This window comes from Pygocentrus nattereri, chromosome 23, assembly GCF_015220715.1.
Source record: "Pygocentrus nattereri isolate fPygNat1 chromosome 23, fPygNat1.pri, whole genome shotgun sequence".
NCBI lineage: Eukaryota > Metazoa > Chordata > Actinopteri > Characiformes > Serrasalmidae > Pygocentrus > Pygocentrus nattereri.
In genome coordinates, this window is record NC_051233.1 from 22,783,357 (window position 1) to 22,802,033 (window position 18,677).

An 18,677-nucleotide genomic window follows, 5' to 3' on the forward strand; every position below is an offset into this window, starting at 1 on the left:
CTTCTTTTATTCATTTGTTTATATTCATAAAAATGTTGATTTAAAATACTCTTTTAAAAACAGGTGTTACTGTTTTACTTGTGCATTTTGTTTGTTCCAACTTGTTTACAAACCTCAGAAAAATTTTGTCTTCACGGATCTTGATATGTTTTTGCCATTTGTAAGTTTGTGCAGCTGCCTGAATCTGCACTAAGTGCCAGGCTGCTTTGACTGTAAGCTTCATCCTGTTTTGCAAAGAATGTCTACTGCCATATGCAGGGACTGGAAAAGGATTGTCATGGAAAGGTTTGCCTTTATATGTCATTGTCTGTGTGCTGCAGCCTTTATGTGATCTATGCAGATTCAGATACTGCACCTCAGATTTTGCCTAGCTACAGTGATATATTTTTACTAACAAAAAGACTTTGAAGTAGTGTTAGTAATATTTTATAATCGTAAAAATGTATTAGAATTAGTAACCCTTTCTCTGCTGCTGTTCCATTGACACAAGAACAAAGATCATTGGGACATGCTTTTGTTCACTACACTGCTTTTCTGTGTCATCTGCTTCTATTTACAGATGAACAGATGAAGTAGATAATGCTGATTATCCGTTAACAGTGGCACCTGTCAAGGTCTGGGATATATTACACAGTAAACTTGTCAGTTCTTGTAGTCGACATGTTGGATGCAGGAGAAATGGACATAGATAGATAGACAGACAGACAGACAGACAGACAGACAGACAGACAAACAGATACTTTTTTGATCCCAAAGGAAATTTAGCATGTAACATGTATGAAGAACTGAGCGAATTTGACAAGGCCTAAATCATGATGGGCAGAAGACTTGAGGGGTGCTCTTGCTTAGCAGTAGAGTACCTAATGACAGTGTTAAGAGGAGGGATGAATCCAGAACCGTTGACAGGGTATTGGGCACCCTAGACTCATCAATGCATGAGGGCATCAAAGTCTGTACTGTCTGGGCTGAACTGACAGAACTTTGTAAGGATGGTTATTCGAGGAATGTGGCTGTTGAGCTAAGCTGATTGAACATGCAGTTTCAGCTGAGTTGCAGAGATTTATTAGGGGCAAGTCCAATATCAGAGTCTAGACAGTCCAGGGTCAGTGAGCCAACACGGAGAGAACGATGGGCAGAGGTGACAACAAGGAACAGAGACTAAGCACAAAAACAGAGACTAGGAAAATATAATGGAGGCCGGAAGAATGATGCTAAACAACACAATACAAAGACCAAACAAAGACCAGCAAACAACTAGGGAAAAAAACAGGGCTTAAATATAACAGGGATAATGAGGGTTCACAAGATACAGGTGGTAAACACAGGTGGTTATCAGGGGCAGGGTCTGGAAACAAGGGGGCAGGACCAGGAAGAAACAAGACAAAAGCACATGGACAGGACTAGAAGGTAAACACAAGCACATGGACAGGACGGGGAGGAGCCAATTGTGAGAACTATTATTATTATGCTTAATACGTAAAATCTAATGTAACAACTAAATTAATAATTAAAAACCTAAAAATGGTTTCAATAATATTTCTTGTTTTAACAAACCAGAAATTGAAAAATATTCTTTAATGATAAATAATATGATCATAGTATAATACCAGAAATATGTTTAGACGTGAAAACTAGTAACTATAGTAGGAAATATCATGAAAGTCTTACTGGAATTTTTTTAAGGAATCGTAAGTGCCTGTGTCTTTTAAAAAAAAAAAAAATCACAGTGTGACTTGTCTGTTCTGTAATTACAATCAAGGTTATCTCTACACCTTAGGCTGTAGCAGCTGAAGGTTCAGAGATTTTCTTCTCCATTTTTTCTGCCATCTGTTTAACAAATGCTCACAATGATGATGCCACAGGATGCCATAGCGACCAGGGTCCTAATATAGCACAGCCACAGTCTTTGGAAGCTGCAATTTGTGCTTCCCTTGAGGTACACAGAATATGGTTTTACAACATTGCCCACAATGAAATCTGCACTCTATGTAGAGGTCAATTGCTGAGTTTATGTTGTGTTTTCAGAACGCTCAAGGTTTTCCCAGAAGATTTGGGCCAGTCCAAGATTTTTAGACGTGTCTTGGGCTGACTTTAAATTAAATATGTGTCATCTTACTGAGTCAGCTTAGGATGACAGTACTTATTGCTTACATCAAGTTATGGTTAACAGTGGAGAAGACAGACTGGTTGTCTCTGTTTATCTGATGTGGTGCATGGTGAATGTATTTATGTATATATATTTATATATATATAAATTTAGCAGAAGTCTTTTTGGAACCTGTACCCATCCTTCTTGTTCCAAATACAGTGCCACTCACTCACTCTGTCTAATTCTGTTGCTGCTTTTGTAGTTTTAATTGGGTCAGTCTTGGGTAAGTGGCCTGGTTTTCACAGAAAATGTAGAGGTCGTCTTTATATAAATGTGTGCCCATTCTGCCAGTATTGTGGTGTGCATTGACCAGGACAGTCATATAACCTGTGTTTTGTAGAAAAGAGTGTATATATGAAAGTGGTAACAGGAAAAATAATGTCCCATGATAGTCAGAAAATGAAAGAAGGTCCATGTCTTAGAACATCACTTCAGAACTGCAGACAATGGACCTATTCATTATAGTAGTGCAGAAAGGAGCACAGACTCAACTGCCTTTAATGATGTACAAAGTACTCTGACTCATTAAACTTTAATGTGATGTGGAAATGAGGGGAGATTTGAGTGCAAATCATCTTTAGTGCATGAAATCAAGCAGGGGTACCTAATTTACATATCATTTGCATGAAGAACACCCTAATTCACACAGATGTTTCAGTAGGGAGCCACAAAACCACAGCATTCACTGGCTCGTGAATACTTTCTATGAATGTGCTTGTAGGCGAAGTTTGAGGTTGAGCAGTGAATTCATCGTTCCCCCTACTAACTTTATAGTGCTAAAAATAAGAAGACTGGAGAGAATAAAATGTGAAAAAAAACAACAATTTTGTTTTTAAGACAACAAAATGATTATATAGTATGATTATTTTCCTAAAATAACATATTTAAACACTGTATTATTGCAGTGTAGTAGATTTGAAAGGTAGAATATGCTTCTGTACTAGGTATGTTTTGGATTTTTTTATTTTTGGGCAATGTCAGTAGGATAAAACAGAAGCACAGTGTAATATGTCTTTAAAAAGACATTCTTTCACTATCGCCCACTGTGGTTTTGTGCCTGACCTAGCAAAAGTGGGTCCCTCCATCATATGACTGCTCCGTCAGCCCAGCTGTAATCAGATAAGAGCTTGAAGCCTCTCTCTCGTTACGGAGACACTCGTGATAAATGGAGCACTAGAGCAATACTGCTTTGAACTGTGAATAGGTGAATCAAGCATTCTCAGGAAAATGAGAAAGACAGGGCTTTTCAAACATTCTCAAGAAAATGAGAAAATCAGGGCTGTCTTGCAATGTCAGGACCAATTAAATGTAAAGTGCTTTTTGGTAAGCGTTTTATTGCAAAGTTTCTACACTGTTAGAAATAAAGGTACCATGCAGGTACATGATTCATTCATCAAGGTACAAACAATGTAAGTGTACCCTCAAAGGTACAACAGTGGTGTTAAGGTCCAACTGTGTACATTACATGAGTTATTCCTAGTGGAAAAGTAGACATTTGTACCTTTTCATAACCAAATGTTTTAAAACAGAACAGTAAAATAAAAAACCTGTTGGCCTGTTGGTGGAGGATACCACCACAGTCACAAGAGGGGTACTGCCCCAGTGACAGTTTTCTGAGAGTGTATGATCTTTTTTTGAATTAAAAGAACAAAACCATTTATTTTTGAGTAATGACGTTAATATTAGAGTTAGGCCAGGAATGCCCAGACCTGGTCATGGAGATCTGCCACCCTAGACATCCCAAATTCAGATACCTGGCTCTAGAATTTAGATGCCCCTGAAAGCCTTCATTACCTGGATCAGGTGTGTAAGATTAGAGTTGAAGTTAAACTCTGTAGGGTGGTAGATTGCCACAACTGAAGTAGGGGACCCACGGATAAGGGTAACAAAATTCTTATTACATATACAGCAGTGTGCAAAAATCAGAGACCATCATTTCATTTATTTAATTAGTAGTCAAAACAGCCAGTAATTTTTTTCAGGATCAGGAAAAAACAGGACACATATAATTAACAGACAATTACACAGAATCCTCAGCAATTATAGATTTCCTTTATTCACCATTTGCTTTTATTACAGCTTGCATTCTTTTTAGCAGTTTTTAGTTTGCTGCTCTCAGATGCTTCCCTTACATAGGCCACTGCTTACCTCAAATTCGGCAACATTCAGGCAAATATCTTTCATTTTGCTGTCATTAATGCATGGAAAGGCTGCATCCAGGTATATGAAAAATATCCAAGCGGTTACGCAAGGGGTTATGTCCTCCTGAGCCGACCACATTGCATTTTAGAGTACAGTATATCAGTACAGTATAGATATTGCTCTGGCTGCATACTGGAAAATTTGGATGTATTGCATACTACTTACTGTACTGCAGGAAGGTAGTTCTCCCACACCAGGGTTAGAGAACGCTGCTCTAAATATATTGAAACATATTGAGGCTTAAATTCTGACCTCATCAGAGTTGTGTGGAAGATTGTCATTCTAGTCTTTTATTCCTGAACTTTTTCCTGTGTGTAATTTTTTCCTAATTACAGAGTCTTGCTCGTAGCTGAGTACATGATAATGAATCATACTCCCACATTATTCATGGGTAGCCATAGAAACATCTTCATGAAGAAGATCACCTCTATATTTGCTGTAATAATTACACAGTCATGCTCAGCCAATAGGCAGTGTGAATAAAAATGCTGTTTTAACTTGAAAAAGTTTGTTACTGGGCTGCCTTCAAATTTTAAGGTAATTAAATGTCTAATAGTAAGTTACCAAAAGCATCTGTTTCTTATAGACATTCTGTAAGCTCAAAATTTTAAGGCAGCCTTCTAACTTTTTAAAAGAGTTAAAACACCATTTTTTTCACTGTATGGTCCAGTGTGTCCACAACTGATAATACTAGTAATCGATTAGAAAGTTGATAAAATTTGAAAGTCATGTAAATCGGTATTTGTTAAATGCTAATACTTAACGATGCTATGCTAAAATGTTCATATTCATTTTACTGTTTGTAACCTCTACAAATCAGTGTTATATTTCGCTGGAATGCTAATCCAGGTGGATTTAGTCACAATTTCTACTTTTTATAAATGCTTAAATACATGCGTTGGGATACAGATTTTGCATAGACATAAGAGAATTTGAAAATACATTACCATCAAGTAAAATTACAATAAACATTTGCTGATTAATTGATTTTTTTCAGCTCTAGTGCAGTTCAGGGCTGCATGAATGAAACAAGAATGAAGTGAGGGAAAAAAAAGACAGTAGAGGCAGACGGGTGCTGGAGAATATGGATTATGAAGACTTATGACCTAAGTCGACTCTTTTTACTGGTTAGCAGCAGTACAGCTCAATAGTGCATTTCCTACACTCTCGATTTCACATCTCTAGAGACGCCAGCTGCTAATGGGTGAGTCTGTGTACCTTTCCCCCTGCCATCAGCCAAATCAATGAGACTAGTCCTCTAGTGCTGACTGAGGTTCAGAAAACATTAGAGGAAATAAGGGATCTCTCTCCCTCTCTTTCTCCCTCTCTTTCTCCCTCTCTGTCTCTCTCTCTCTCTCTCTCTCTCTCTCTCTCTCTCTCTCTCTCTCTCTCTCTCTCTCTCTCTCTCTCTCTCTCACTACTACCAGTCACCTTTCTCTACATGGTGAAAAGCACTTATGGCTCTCCAGAGAATAGCCACCCTTCACTTCTCTCACATTACCTCCACTAAGTGCACTAATATGCTCTGTGCTCAGAATGGGTCACTCTTTCCACATCACTGTAGTAGCTACAGTCATAGCTTTGAATGGTTTCAGATAATATGCCAAAGATATGATATTGAGATACAAGAAGACATCTTCATGATATGCAATACTTATAACAATGTCTGTTTTTACACAATTTATTTAAAAAAAAGGTAATAGCATTATGAACTTGCATCCAGTCACTTCTTTCTGTTATGAAGTCTTACTTTGGTCCGAGTGATGTTTATTTTTTGATTAAGCATACTGTTGACCAGTGTACTAGAGGTACTGACAGTACTTGTGATATTGATTACATATAGAGATGTTGCCCACCACATCAATTGAGTATTATTTACATTGATCTGAAGTTGTTGCTTTATGCCCCTCCAATGTGTTCTGCAGTTATATTCTGCCCTAAATATTTGAAATAATATTTTGTATTAAATAACACAAGTCTGATCTTACAGCACAGCCCTTACTCTGAGTCTGAGATGCTTGATGAATGTTGGACCAGTGGAATATATAGGTCCTAGTAGTCCTGGGAGTGTTTTACCAGGACAGCTGGGATTATGGTGATGTATACAACTTGAATTGAAACTTCATGCAGTTTAATAATGAAACAAGGAGAGATGTTCTGTTTCTGATTTCTAAAGTCTAAATGCAAACCTTCAATCCACATTCTGTTTCTAAGTAGAGGAGATATTTCATTTACATGAACACATCAAGCCCCAGCACAAGAAACTCATTTAAATTGCCACCAGAAATGTTAGGACACATGCATGTCCCCATAAGCAACAGCAAAATTATTTTAGCAGTTTCAGCATGTAGAACTGGGGCATTCTCTGTGCTACAGTGGTTCCTATCACTATATAAAACATGCACAGGGCTTCCTTCCTCTTGAACGCACAATGTTTTTTTTTTTTTTTATTTCTATATATTCCAATAGACCTCTGAAGTCATGCATCATTCGGTAGTTGCTGTTGTGTCCATATTGACTCCAGGTCTGAGCTGGTTTCACTGTGACTGAAATGAATGTTTTTGTTTTGTTTTGTTTTTTTAAACACTGCAGCCTGTGGTAAACTAAAATACGCCAAAGCCTATACGTTTTGTCCTGTGTACTGTGTAACCGGATCCTCTGAATTCCGAGGTTGTTTAACAGTCAAATTATGAATAATGCTACATACATGCTACAAGCAAACTCCTGTGCACTGAATTGACGTTGCACGAAAGTAAGTCTAATATTGAAATTAAACACTATTATATACCAACATCATTTACTCAACTGCTGCTACTGCCAAATCAATTTAATAACCACATTTGACAAAGCTTATTAGTTTGTATAAGGGTATGAGTGAACTCTTTTAGGTCAACTGAGGGCTTGACTTTCTTCACTAGGGCTTAATTGTTATATTAATGACAAGTATTCATGATTTAGAAGTGCCAGTCTTAAGCTGCTGCCCCCTTTACTACTCTTCTTCTCTCACCCTCTTTCACTTCCTTTCTTTAATCTTTCATTCCATATTTAGCTCCTCTCTCCTTTCTGTGTCTCCTCTTCTGTCTTTTGTCTCTATTTCTCTGCTCCACCCCTTGCTGGAATGTGTTACCTATTGAGAAGTATAGTTTGTTGCCAACACAGTGAAATGGTTTTCATGATAAGAAAGGATAAGGAGCAGTTCTGCTTCTTACCCTAAGATTAGTCTGTTACACTCATGAGTGTCTGACTGCCTCTTCTTTCTTCTGTGTCCACAGCCTGAGTAAGAAGTGCCAGCGAACGGAACCATGCTGAAAGGGGGCACCGCCAAGGCGGCGCTGCCCAAAACGGCAGCCCCTGAGCGGACACGGCTGATTTCTTCTCTACCACACACCTCCACCTCCAGCAGCGCTTCCACAGGCATGAAGATTTCCCGCTCCTCCAGCACCATTGCGTCTGACCTGCGCCTCAGCCGGGTAAGAACTAGAGATGTATCAAGAGTGGGGGTGTAAATCTCTGATTTCAAAACATTTTGATTCAAGAATACAGTTTACTGCATCATGAAATCTCAAATTTCACAAGTCAGTTCAGTTAGATTATTTTCACATGATTTAAAATGAATACTTCAGTGTGACTGGAGAAGTTACATTATTTACACTGCAGTGGAATACAGATCAAACATGTTTGATTTTCATTGTATTTATAATTCCAAAATTGATGCAACTGAATCACCTTCATCAGACTGGTGTATCATGATACATGAGTGCATATACCCATGAATAAGAGACATGTACACCCCTGCAGGCAGGGATGATTAGCAGTGTGAGATTGTGTAGCTAGTTTAAGCCTTGTCTGATACTTAAAGCTTGTCATTTAGACTCTTATCATCCATTGATGGTGAATCAGAAAATGAGGCCATGATCAATGACAGAGAAAACCAGAAAGGAAATTGGCAGGTCCAGGAAAAAAAAAGAATGAGGAAAATGCAGAAATAAAGAAAAGTAAGGAGTAAAATAATACAGAGGGAGTGGAGAGGAAGTGCTTTGAGCAGAGAAAAGGGGAATAATATTATGAAACGCAACTGTGGATGTGGTACAACTAAAACAGAAAGGAACGTTGCCGGTGCCGCAGTTATTTTAATTGTTCACTGAACTGAACTATGGAAAAATATACAGAGGGTATTGTAAGCTCTTATAAAAGCAGTAAAAGTCAGCAAATGGCATGAAAGCTGACATTGGCAGCAGAAAACGGGATAGAGCACAATGTATATAGATGAGTGAATCCAAGGTCGCCTTATGCCCTGTGCAAAGGGCTTATTAGCTTGTGAGCTATAAAAACACCACAAGTTCTTATAAACTCCACAGGACTGCACAGCTCAGAAAAAATTTTACATAATTTCAAATGTACTGTTGCTGGTACTTACAGTACTGTCAGCCACCACCATTTATTTAGTTATTTTCCAGTGAAAGTCATCTAGTGCAAGTTACAAATGTTTTTTAGTATTCCAGGAAAAAAGCTAGAAACTTACAAAGAACCAACATACAAACCATTTTTTTAGTATTTAGTGTGTCCAACCTTTGCATGTTTTACAGCTTCCATTATTTTCAGATTTGCTTTCAATTTTTCAAACAAAATGTGCAGGAATATTTTTCCACCCCACAAAATCTATTCCTAGAAGTATGTTGCATTTTCTGCTTCACATGATCCAAGTAATCCCAAACACATTCAGCGATGTTTTATCTGAACTCTGGTAGTCAGTCCATTGTTCTGAGAACTCTGCTATGTTCTCTGTTCAGTTAGCATTTTTTTCTTGTTATTGTCTGTGTTCTTTTATCAGTTGTGGTTTATTGATCCTTTTACCATTGACTTGGTCAGAAGCGCCTGTGGATTTTTAAGATTTCCTGTCTTTCAAACATGAAAGCTGATGGAGACAGTTCTGGTGGTCTACCAAGTCTTGCGCAGTTGTTATGATTTTCTCTACACTTTTTAATTAATTGTTGATATCTTATTTTGGAAACATATTTTTGGAGTCTTATTTTTTTCCTCTTACTTTCCTTTAGATTTTTCGTCTTTCTATAAGTGGGTGATCTTATATCTAATCTCCCCAGAAATATAGAACTTGTACTTGAATTCAAGTGAATAAAAAGTGGTATCTGACATTTGTGCAGTACTCTATGTTTTAAGCCTGCAGGGATTTACCAACAAAATCAGTTATGAAAAAAAAATCGTTTCATTGTCTTTTAATTCAAATATAATCTAAAATATCCTACTATGTTCATACATGATACACACACAACCATTCTGACAGATTGCAGTGCAATATGGGTAGTGTAGGGGGCAAAATGACTTCTGTTGTATTTCATTTCACCATAAAAATTTAACTGGTTTATTGCACATATAGAATTTTGAATGGCAGCAAAAGCAATGCAATGGAGGAGGGCATATAAGATTAACTGACTGATTAATAATATTTGATAGATTAATCCAGGGTTGCACAGCTCAGGTCATGGAGGGCTAGTATCCAGCACAGTTTGGTGGGTCCTCCACTCAAATTCATCCTCTAAACCTGGTAATTAACAAATTTGTTTATTAGAACAAGAACGTCAAGAAACTGTGCTAGGCACCAGTCCTCCAGGCACAGAGTTGTCTATCCCTAAATTAATCTATTATATAATAAGGTCTGTTGTATTATAGTTTATAGTAGGACAAAAGGTCTCGGTGAATGCTCAGCATAATCTGGTTAAAGATGGTGCTGGCCACTTTCATCAAAATACTATTAAACATTCTTGTGATTCATCAGAACACTCACTTTACAGATATTGGATATGCCTCAGATTGATCTTGGTGCTGACACAGCACAAGGTAGAAATGTCTGTGGTTTGGTAAGCACTCAATTTTCAAGCAGCACAGCTGGAGCTATGAATACTCATTTTTGATGCAGTATTCATCTGTGTAAATGAAATGCACTACATTACTGCCTTCTGTGATATCACATTGCAGAGCCCATACAATGCAGCAATTATGTGAAGTCATGGGATATGTTTGTGACTGTGTGTGTGTGTGTGTGTGTGTGTGTGTGTATGCAGCTGAAGCGGGCGAGCAGCGATGATGCGTTGGCTAAGCCTGTTCTGGGACCAGCCGCTGCAGCATCTCGTATGAAGAAGACCGTCACTACTGGAGCCATCTCAGAGCTGGCTGACTGCAGGCCACGCAGCTTGACAGGTAGACAGAAGAGCTTACAGCGGTCTCAGTTTAACTCACACGCACAAAATGTACAGTCACTTTCACATTATGTCAAAAACTGAAAAACAATAAAAATGGGGATACAAGGTTTTTTTCCCGACAGCACCGGTATACAAAACGTTGGGCACCATGGTGAAATTTTTAGATTTTTTTAAGTAAACATAAGTTAACACAGAGAACATACTTCTGCATATTTAAATGCACAATTACTGTCTATTTCCTGGGTTTACCAGTTTAACATGTTTAGGGAAAAAAAACTTAAAATGTGGCCTTTACAAACATGGCACATTTTATATATATATTATCAAACTGCAAATAAATGTTGTGCAATAAAATTTGTCAATACCATATTTGTTAACTATAGAGGATGTTGTGCAGTGATTTTAAAATAGTTAATAAACTAACACTGATGGTGTTTCTTTTAAAAACTGTGTTCTGAATACTGTCTATACAAAATGTAACTGCACTGAATACAGATGTTAATTTTTGTATTCTGAGTCTTTTACAGAGGACTATAGCACAACTACAGCAGTGTCCCATATTAAAAGCAAGTATCTGCAAATAATAGGACAGGCAGCTATTTAGTCCATCATTAGGCACACTGTCATTATATATTCCAGTCATTTAGTCACAGTTTCAGTTTTCAGTCATATAATCACAAACAGAGTTGTCTGCACTTCGGAAAAAAAAAACTGGGTTCAATCATTAAGTTCCATGATCCATACAGGGAACCATTGTTAGCAGAATTGTGTTGATTTGTGCACTTATAATGGCACATATCAAGTATTTTACAACAGTTTTAAACATGGGTCAGCCAAACAAATTTTGGAGCCATAATTTATATTTTATTAGGTCGCATGCTGGTTACAGACACCTCTGGTTATTCAACACTGAGCAGTGATGGTCAGATATCAGTCAGAGAATTTGGTACAATTTGCATGCCTAATCTTGTGATTGTTTCCAAAATACCTTTTAATAGTACATCTTTAACTACCTTTCGATGTCTTGTTGATAATATTTAAATCTATGTCATATAAGTTATTATTGTGTATTAAATAACAAAAATGATTATGACAAGTGATTGCAAACTTTTGAACAGAATTGTATCTACAGAACAGATCGAGGCATGCATGTCCACATGCTGTAGGCTTTCACCAAAAGCCAGATGCAGGATTCTCAAACCTACAGAACCCCACACCATATCTTCATAGGCCACTAAATGATCATAACATTTGCATTGTCGTCTGCACCAGTATAGTTTCACTGTGGAATTCAGTGGAAGGAATTTGATTAGTTGCATGCACCATAAACCAAAAGAAAATAGAGTTGACTGACAGCTGTATATCATACCTCTGTGTCTATCATACTTTTGAAATATCCTCCCCCTCTCCATCAAATGGAATGAGCAAGAGAGCAAGAAGTCCTTATGATGTATTGTTGCTAATACAATATATAGGCTATGGTTCATTGTATCTAACAAAGGAAGCTGGCTATTCTTGTTTTTTGCTCTACACAACAGTTTAATGTAACATGCGTTTTGTCCAGTAGAGGACAGCAAAGCAGTGAAAAAGGAAGCCTACTCAAAGTTCTCAACATCTCAGTTTTTTATACTTATTTTGTAAGATTTATTTCTAGTTCTTATTTTTGTAATGTTTATTATTGATTTATAACTTTGTTTACATCTCAGTGGTTGGACTATCCAGACATTTTGAAAAATCAGTAGATCAACTTTAATTAGCATAAAGTAAATGTGCCAGTGTTTTAGGGTTTATCATCCATGGTATGGTCATGGGATGATGTCACACGAGTGTTCATTTTTATAAGGCCATGCTTCCCACACTTAGTGATACCTCACTAACATGTTTTTAATCCAAATATTGTAGTTGGCAAAGCGTTTGTTGAGCCTGATTAATACCATGCTACCTTTCAAAGCTCTGATAACTTTCTGTTGTTGTTTCTGTGTGTGTTCTGGAATGACCCCTGTATTTTACAAGCTCATACTAAACCTTTCCCATGAACCATTAAAACCCAAAAACAAAATGATTCCAAATTCAGTTCATCACCACTAGAGAGTGCTATATCCTCATAATCCAGTTTCCCTAATTTGCCAGTTCATCAAACAAGGACCGCCACTGTCTTTTCTGCAGCTGTTTGAAGATCTGTAATTAGGCTGTTATGTATTTCTGTTGTTTTTTTCTTAGAAGTCCAGTAAGGATGAGTGGGATTATTTGAGCATTTCAGTGTGGAAGACATGACTTTGTTTCCAGTTTTGGCTCATAGAAAGGAAAAGGACATGAAGGCTTTGATAGTTGTTGACTTTGATTAGCATTGTTCTCTGAGGAGATTCTCTTCATGCTTACAGACTGCATTGTTTTAATATGGGAGAGAAAGAACATTTTACAGTTTGTGTATTTGCTGCATGTTATGTTATGACAGTCAGGGTTCAGATTCAGGCCACAGCAAAGCAATGAACAGGAGGGCTCCCAAAGTTTTATTTTTTGTCTGAGTGGGTCACAGTGCTGGAACAACAATCACAGGAGTGACCGTTCCATTACAGTGACACACAAACAGTATGAAGCCCTGGGTTCATCAGATCTCTGCTTCACTTAGGCTTCTTACATATACAAATTTTCTAAAGATTGATGTGTATATTTACTAAATTCTTGCATAGCAAAATGTGCAACACAACAAATTTCAGCTTTGGTCAGTATAAACTCATAAACAAATGTATAAATAATTTGCCTTATTTATTCATAATACATTCTATTTTATTGTCAAAAAATAATTGCAATAATCCTGTATGAAAAATAGGCAAACAGAAATCAAATGCTTGACCTGTGCTCTGAACTACAACTTCAGCCTATAGAGAGCCTTTCCTAATGATCAAGATTTGTGCCACTGGTAATGTGAACGTAGCCAAAATAATGTCCAATTTTTAATACTCATACACCAGTGTGTTTTTAGTATACTGCACAGTATTGCAATCACAGTAGCAATATAATCACAGCACTAGTGTTTTGTCCATATTTTGCAGCCCTAGATGAAGCTGTTTTTTAATCTGATGTGTGTGATACAATAAGCTTGTGTGTGTGATTTGTTAATATTATTACTCATCTCATCAGCATCCATGTTCTGTTGTTCTTACAGGTGGACAAGGGCTTTGTCCCTTATTGTTCCGTTATTAACATTAGGGCTAGTTTTCCAGTCACTACTACTAGTTCCCTGCTATGATTGACTGTTATAGAATTTGCAAAACACTGTGCAGACAGACCTTTCTTACACTATGGTCATTCAAAGTGCTTAACAACATTAAAAAATTATTTAAATTGAAAAAAAAAAATGTGGGAGAATAGGAATTAAGTCATGATTATAAACAATACATTTAAAAGAGATAAATAAAGAAATAAACATTAAACTAAAAATCATTACAGGAGGAACTAAAATAAGAACTAACACATACATAAACACTGAATAATGTATTTGTTAAAGTAGTTAAGCTTCTTAAGCCAGTAGTTTGAAATTGATAGGATGCTTTTTGAAGTAAATTATGTTATATTGACATTAGGGGCCTTAAAATAAAGTGATGGACAACTGTTCAATTTATAACACTGTTTATAAGTACAAGTATCATTCCTGAACAGTGGAACTTAAAAGTTAAGAACATATCAGTTGTATATATTTCTGCTCAAGTTAAAGAAGCAAAGTACAGTTTCTATTAAGGATATCAATGTGCAGCAGACACAAACAGCTAACTCAGCTAATTATCAAAATAATATAACATAATAATTGTAATATCTAGAATAACTTACAGAGCTGTTACTTTTGATATTTAAATATGTAAACCCAAAAACTTTTAAATGCAGAAAGGGCAACACAGACAACATGGATAGAAATACAGATGGGGACCTACTTTTACTCAAAGACTGCATGTAGTATATGTATATTCATATGTGCTTGAAAATATGTCTGAAAATTATCTGTGAGTGCATCTTAATGTTTTTTAGAACTGATATATAACATTCTTAAGTTGGTCTCTGCCTAATGAGGTTCCAATATTGCATGTGATGCCTTATAACAAGTTATAAAATGGGGCAGATGTCCATCGCTTTGGTCCCCCTATGTCATTTACTTCTATAAAGTCTTATGTGTTATAATCGGTTAATAAATATTAACAGATTAACATTTAACATTTCTTTATAATTTATTCAGTACTTATTTTTACGTTGCTATGTAGGTAGCCATCAAATAAAGTGATACTTAATTTTGTCACTGACTGATAAGAGCATGAAACCATTGATGCTGTCACAACTGAGTGACTGTTCATGTATTAGAGCAGGGTGTTCATTATAATATAAAACAAGCTGCTTATAAACATCCGTGTTTGATTGGTGGAATTTTCACTTGTAACTCGAAGTATTAGTTCAGTATGGCTGATTTTATTAGCCAGACATTATATTGGAGGGGCCCTAGTAACTGTTGTGGAGGTTATGAAGTTATTAGTGAGGAAGAAAAGACTGTACCCACTAGCAGCTCCTTAGAGTTTTAGAGATTAATATGAAAAACATTTGTGTTTATAAACAGAAAGTCTGCATGCTGGAAATCCACCAAGAAAATAGTTAGCTAAGCAAGATAGGAATTCACTTTAGGCAGTGCTGAGGTTAGACATTCCATTCATACAATAAAAGTGTTTGCCAGTCTGTGTGTGTCTGTGTGTGTTAGAAAACTTGTGTATAGGCCTGCGTCATTGTGTAAGAGTATGTGTCGCTGTGTGCCATCCATGAGCCTGTATAAGTGTGCCTATCATGTGTGTAGGTGCGTCAAGCCAAAGTGAGAGCTGTAATCTCTCACACTGAGAAGGAATGCGAGATACTGGGCCTCTCTGGGTTTGGCACAGTGGGTGAATACCAAAGCTTGGGTGGAGCTGAACATCATACTCAAACAAGCAGCCTTAGAGTCTTTAGCTGTTACTGCACACTCCTGTTGTTTTGTTTTCCCCTCAGGTGATGCTCGACATGTATTAGCTGGTCTGGTTCTTCAACACAGGGTGGTGTGCCAACGAGGCGACATTCATTGCTCACGATAATTACCCAACATGTATTACAGGTCATTTGAACGGCTCTGAAAATACCAGAAATTACTTTTAGAAACCCAAAACTTTCCGAGTCAGATTTTCAGTCTATTATAATCCTGCTCAAACAAATGATGGTGCACAGTTGCCCTGTTATTTAACTTGGCATTTGTTAAAGTCCATTTATTTTAAGAAAAAATTAGCATGTTAAACTTGTGTATGCTGCATTGTGAATTTATAGCACACTGTTTTTGAGTTTTAGCACAATTGTATGTTATTAGTTACCTGTTTATTTGGCTTATTTAAGTTCCACAAATGACTCATGGGGGTTCTGCACAAATTGTGAAATAAACAAAGGCTGATTATTTATTTGTGTGTTGTTCTGCATAGATTAAGCTGATTGATTTTGAGCCAGCAAAAAGCCAGCTATGGCAGGACTCAACTTTGAAATGCAGCCAGACATTTTTGTTTTGCAAGCGCTCTCTCCTACAGTTAAGCAGGTCATTTTTCTTCCACAAGTGATTTCCAGGCTTGTGCTCTGTAGAAGCAGATGAAACCTCCAGTAAACTGTATGTGGCTTCCCTTCCTTTCATTGGGACTCTCTGTCTATACTTGTTTATAAAACTCATAAAATAAATATTCCTTCTGTCTCAGCTAAATAAAGTTTTTCAGTTTGACATGTCCTGCAGTTTACCCTATGATTGTACCCTTGTACTAAAGCAGTGCAAGTCAGAGTTCTTTGGTCTTTTTTTTTTTAGACAGTGTGCCATTTTGTGAAGTCAAGAAGTTCTTTGGTGGCAGGTTTGCTTGTCTTTTGCTGTCTTTTGTAAATAATATTCAAATAGACTGGACATACTGAAACAGTTTTTTAGAGAAAACTCCTTGGACAGACAAAATCAGTGGTCTTTGTTTTATTTAACATTGCATTTTGAATGTTGGTCACCATCTGCCATTATTATTTAATAGGTGTTTTCAGACATAATTGTTGAACATAGTGTTTTTAAAAGATCCTACATTGCTGATGTTTATACAGGTTTGTCTAAAATGACATTTTAGCATTAAATTTGGCAATAAACTGTAGGATTGATTAGCATGAATCATATTACATTGTGTAGTTAATTGCAAGTAATTAAATTTGTCCTCAAATTTGTATGTAACAACAGAGGCTGTATGTTCCAAACACTGAGTTTATATATCATATCACTGTTTTCGGAATGAAAACCTCATATGTCCAAAATGGAAACTTTACAGGAGAAGAAAAAAAACAACTTTGAATGTTTTTCCAAGTCATTTTGGGCTGTTTCTTTTGGTCCATTCATCATGAAATTTACACCAATGTAAAAAAAAAAACAATAGGCATTTTCAAATTATATCAGAAACTGAAAAACGTCAAAAAGTGAGATATGCATCATATATACAGTCCTCCATGATACCGTCTTCGCTCTTGTTCATTTCGTTTGTGGATTCTCTTTACGGTGGAGGCTCTCAATTTGGAACTGGAGCTTTTTGCTTTACTGTTATGTTTGTTAGTTTGCTGCCAGTTGATTTATCCGTACTTCTCCCACAAAAGCTGTCCAGTGTAGTATGCTGAAGGTGCTGAGGGTATCCCTTTAAAAGTCATTTAAAAACTGTAGTTCAGCCAGAGGGCTACAAATAGTGGTGGGTGATATGGCAAAATATCATATTGCAATATTTAAAGATGTTTTAACGAAACACAAGATGCATCATAGTATTTTGGCACATGCTCTGCTGCACAAAATTATACTCTCTTTGTAATGGAACATGCAGTTGTTCAATGTTCTTTAAGTACTAGCAATATCCACACTATGCTCAGAGAAACATGTTGTTTACCACAATAACTAAATTTATCATGATAATTTATCACAAGAAGTATTGTCATGTTGCCCACCTCTAGCTACAATTGCAGATTAATCATAGTACCATATAGTGTGAGCAGTGTTAATAATTTACCCTAATACTGACAGATGTCGCTTGTTTTATTTATTTATAAGCAAAATGCTAGGTAAACATAAGGATAAAGATGACACTGCAGTCACATAAACAGAGACATGTCATGCCCCCAGTGAAGAGAGCATTCTTCTTAGGCTGCATTCATAATCCATATGACAAAGACATGAAGACACTGCCTTCCATATTTGGACCGTGGCAGCGCCCAAACCATCCCAGGGGTTGATCTGACAGCTTTGATGATGAGTGGACAGGCGGTATGATCCCATTAAGCACATGATCTGAGTACTGCAGCTAGCCATGCATAAAGAACAGACAGATAGTTCCGGCTGCTGTATGTGCTGCTGCATTAAGCACTGCTGGGTGCACACAGGGAAAGAGAATGAGATAAACCAGCTTCCTTTACATACCACTTCCCTTTCCCTCAAGTCAAATGCCAGGATCTCATGAAGCTGCAAATGAACTGCTTTGTGACTCAAGTAAACATACTCTTTTATGTTCAGTATTTAAATGTGGCATTTTGGGGAGAAATGTCATGTTTTTGAAGTCACATTGGTGTTATTGAGATAGAAAAGCTGGCCCCCTCTCTGAAATACCAAGAAATGCTGCTGAGGTGCTTTACCTTCATCTTACTACTCATGTGTTATGTCCTTTAAGAATGTTTATTTGTCTTTTTAATCCCCAGTGATGATCTACCTGAGCAAATGCAAATACAGTAGTAATATTGTTCTTGTAAATGAATGCTTTGTTATATGATTATTCCTTTAGAAAAAAACAGGTTTGTCCACTAACATGCATGTGCTGTTTATCATTTATGAGTGCAAAATGACTAATATCCCTTCATTATATTTTCCATATGTTGAATTTGAGTGAATTTGAAAACAGAAATCCATGGTGGGTGACATGAGACAAAAGATTGACAGTCAGTCTTTAAGGTAGGCAGGCAAATTTGAATTCGCCTGAGCTAATTTTACTAGCCTAGCCAGGTCATGTGTTACCTCATACTTTCTAGCTTGAAAACAGCAGGGTTATGAAGAGTTAGTTAGTTCATAC

At 36.8% G+C, this 18,677-nt stretch overlaps 1 protein-coding gene across 6 annotated transcripts in view; it reads left to right on the plus strand.

Annotated features, from left to right (window-relative positions):
• The window catches only part of specc1 (sperm antigen with calponin homology and coiled-coil domains 1), a 168,131-nt gene that overhangs the window by 22,331 nt on the left and 127,123 nt on the right, over positions 1-18,677 (plus strand). For all 6 annotated transcript variants that reach the window (XM_017698959.2, XM_037533264.1, XM_017698968.2 and 3 more), the window contains 2 exons: positions 7,624-7,821; positions 10,432-10,567. In XM_017698959.2, coding sequence (XP_017554448.2) covers positions 7,654-7,821; positions 10,432-10,567 — 304 coding nt within the window. In that variant the 5' untranslated portion in view covers positions 7,624-7,653. The remainder of the gene's footprint in view (positions 1-7,623; positions 7,822-10,431; positions 10,568-18,677) is intronic.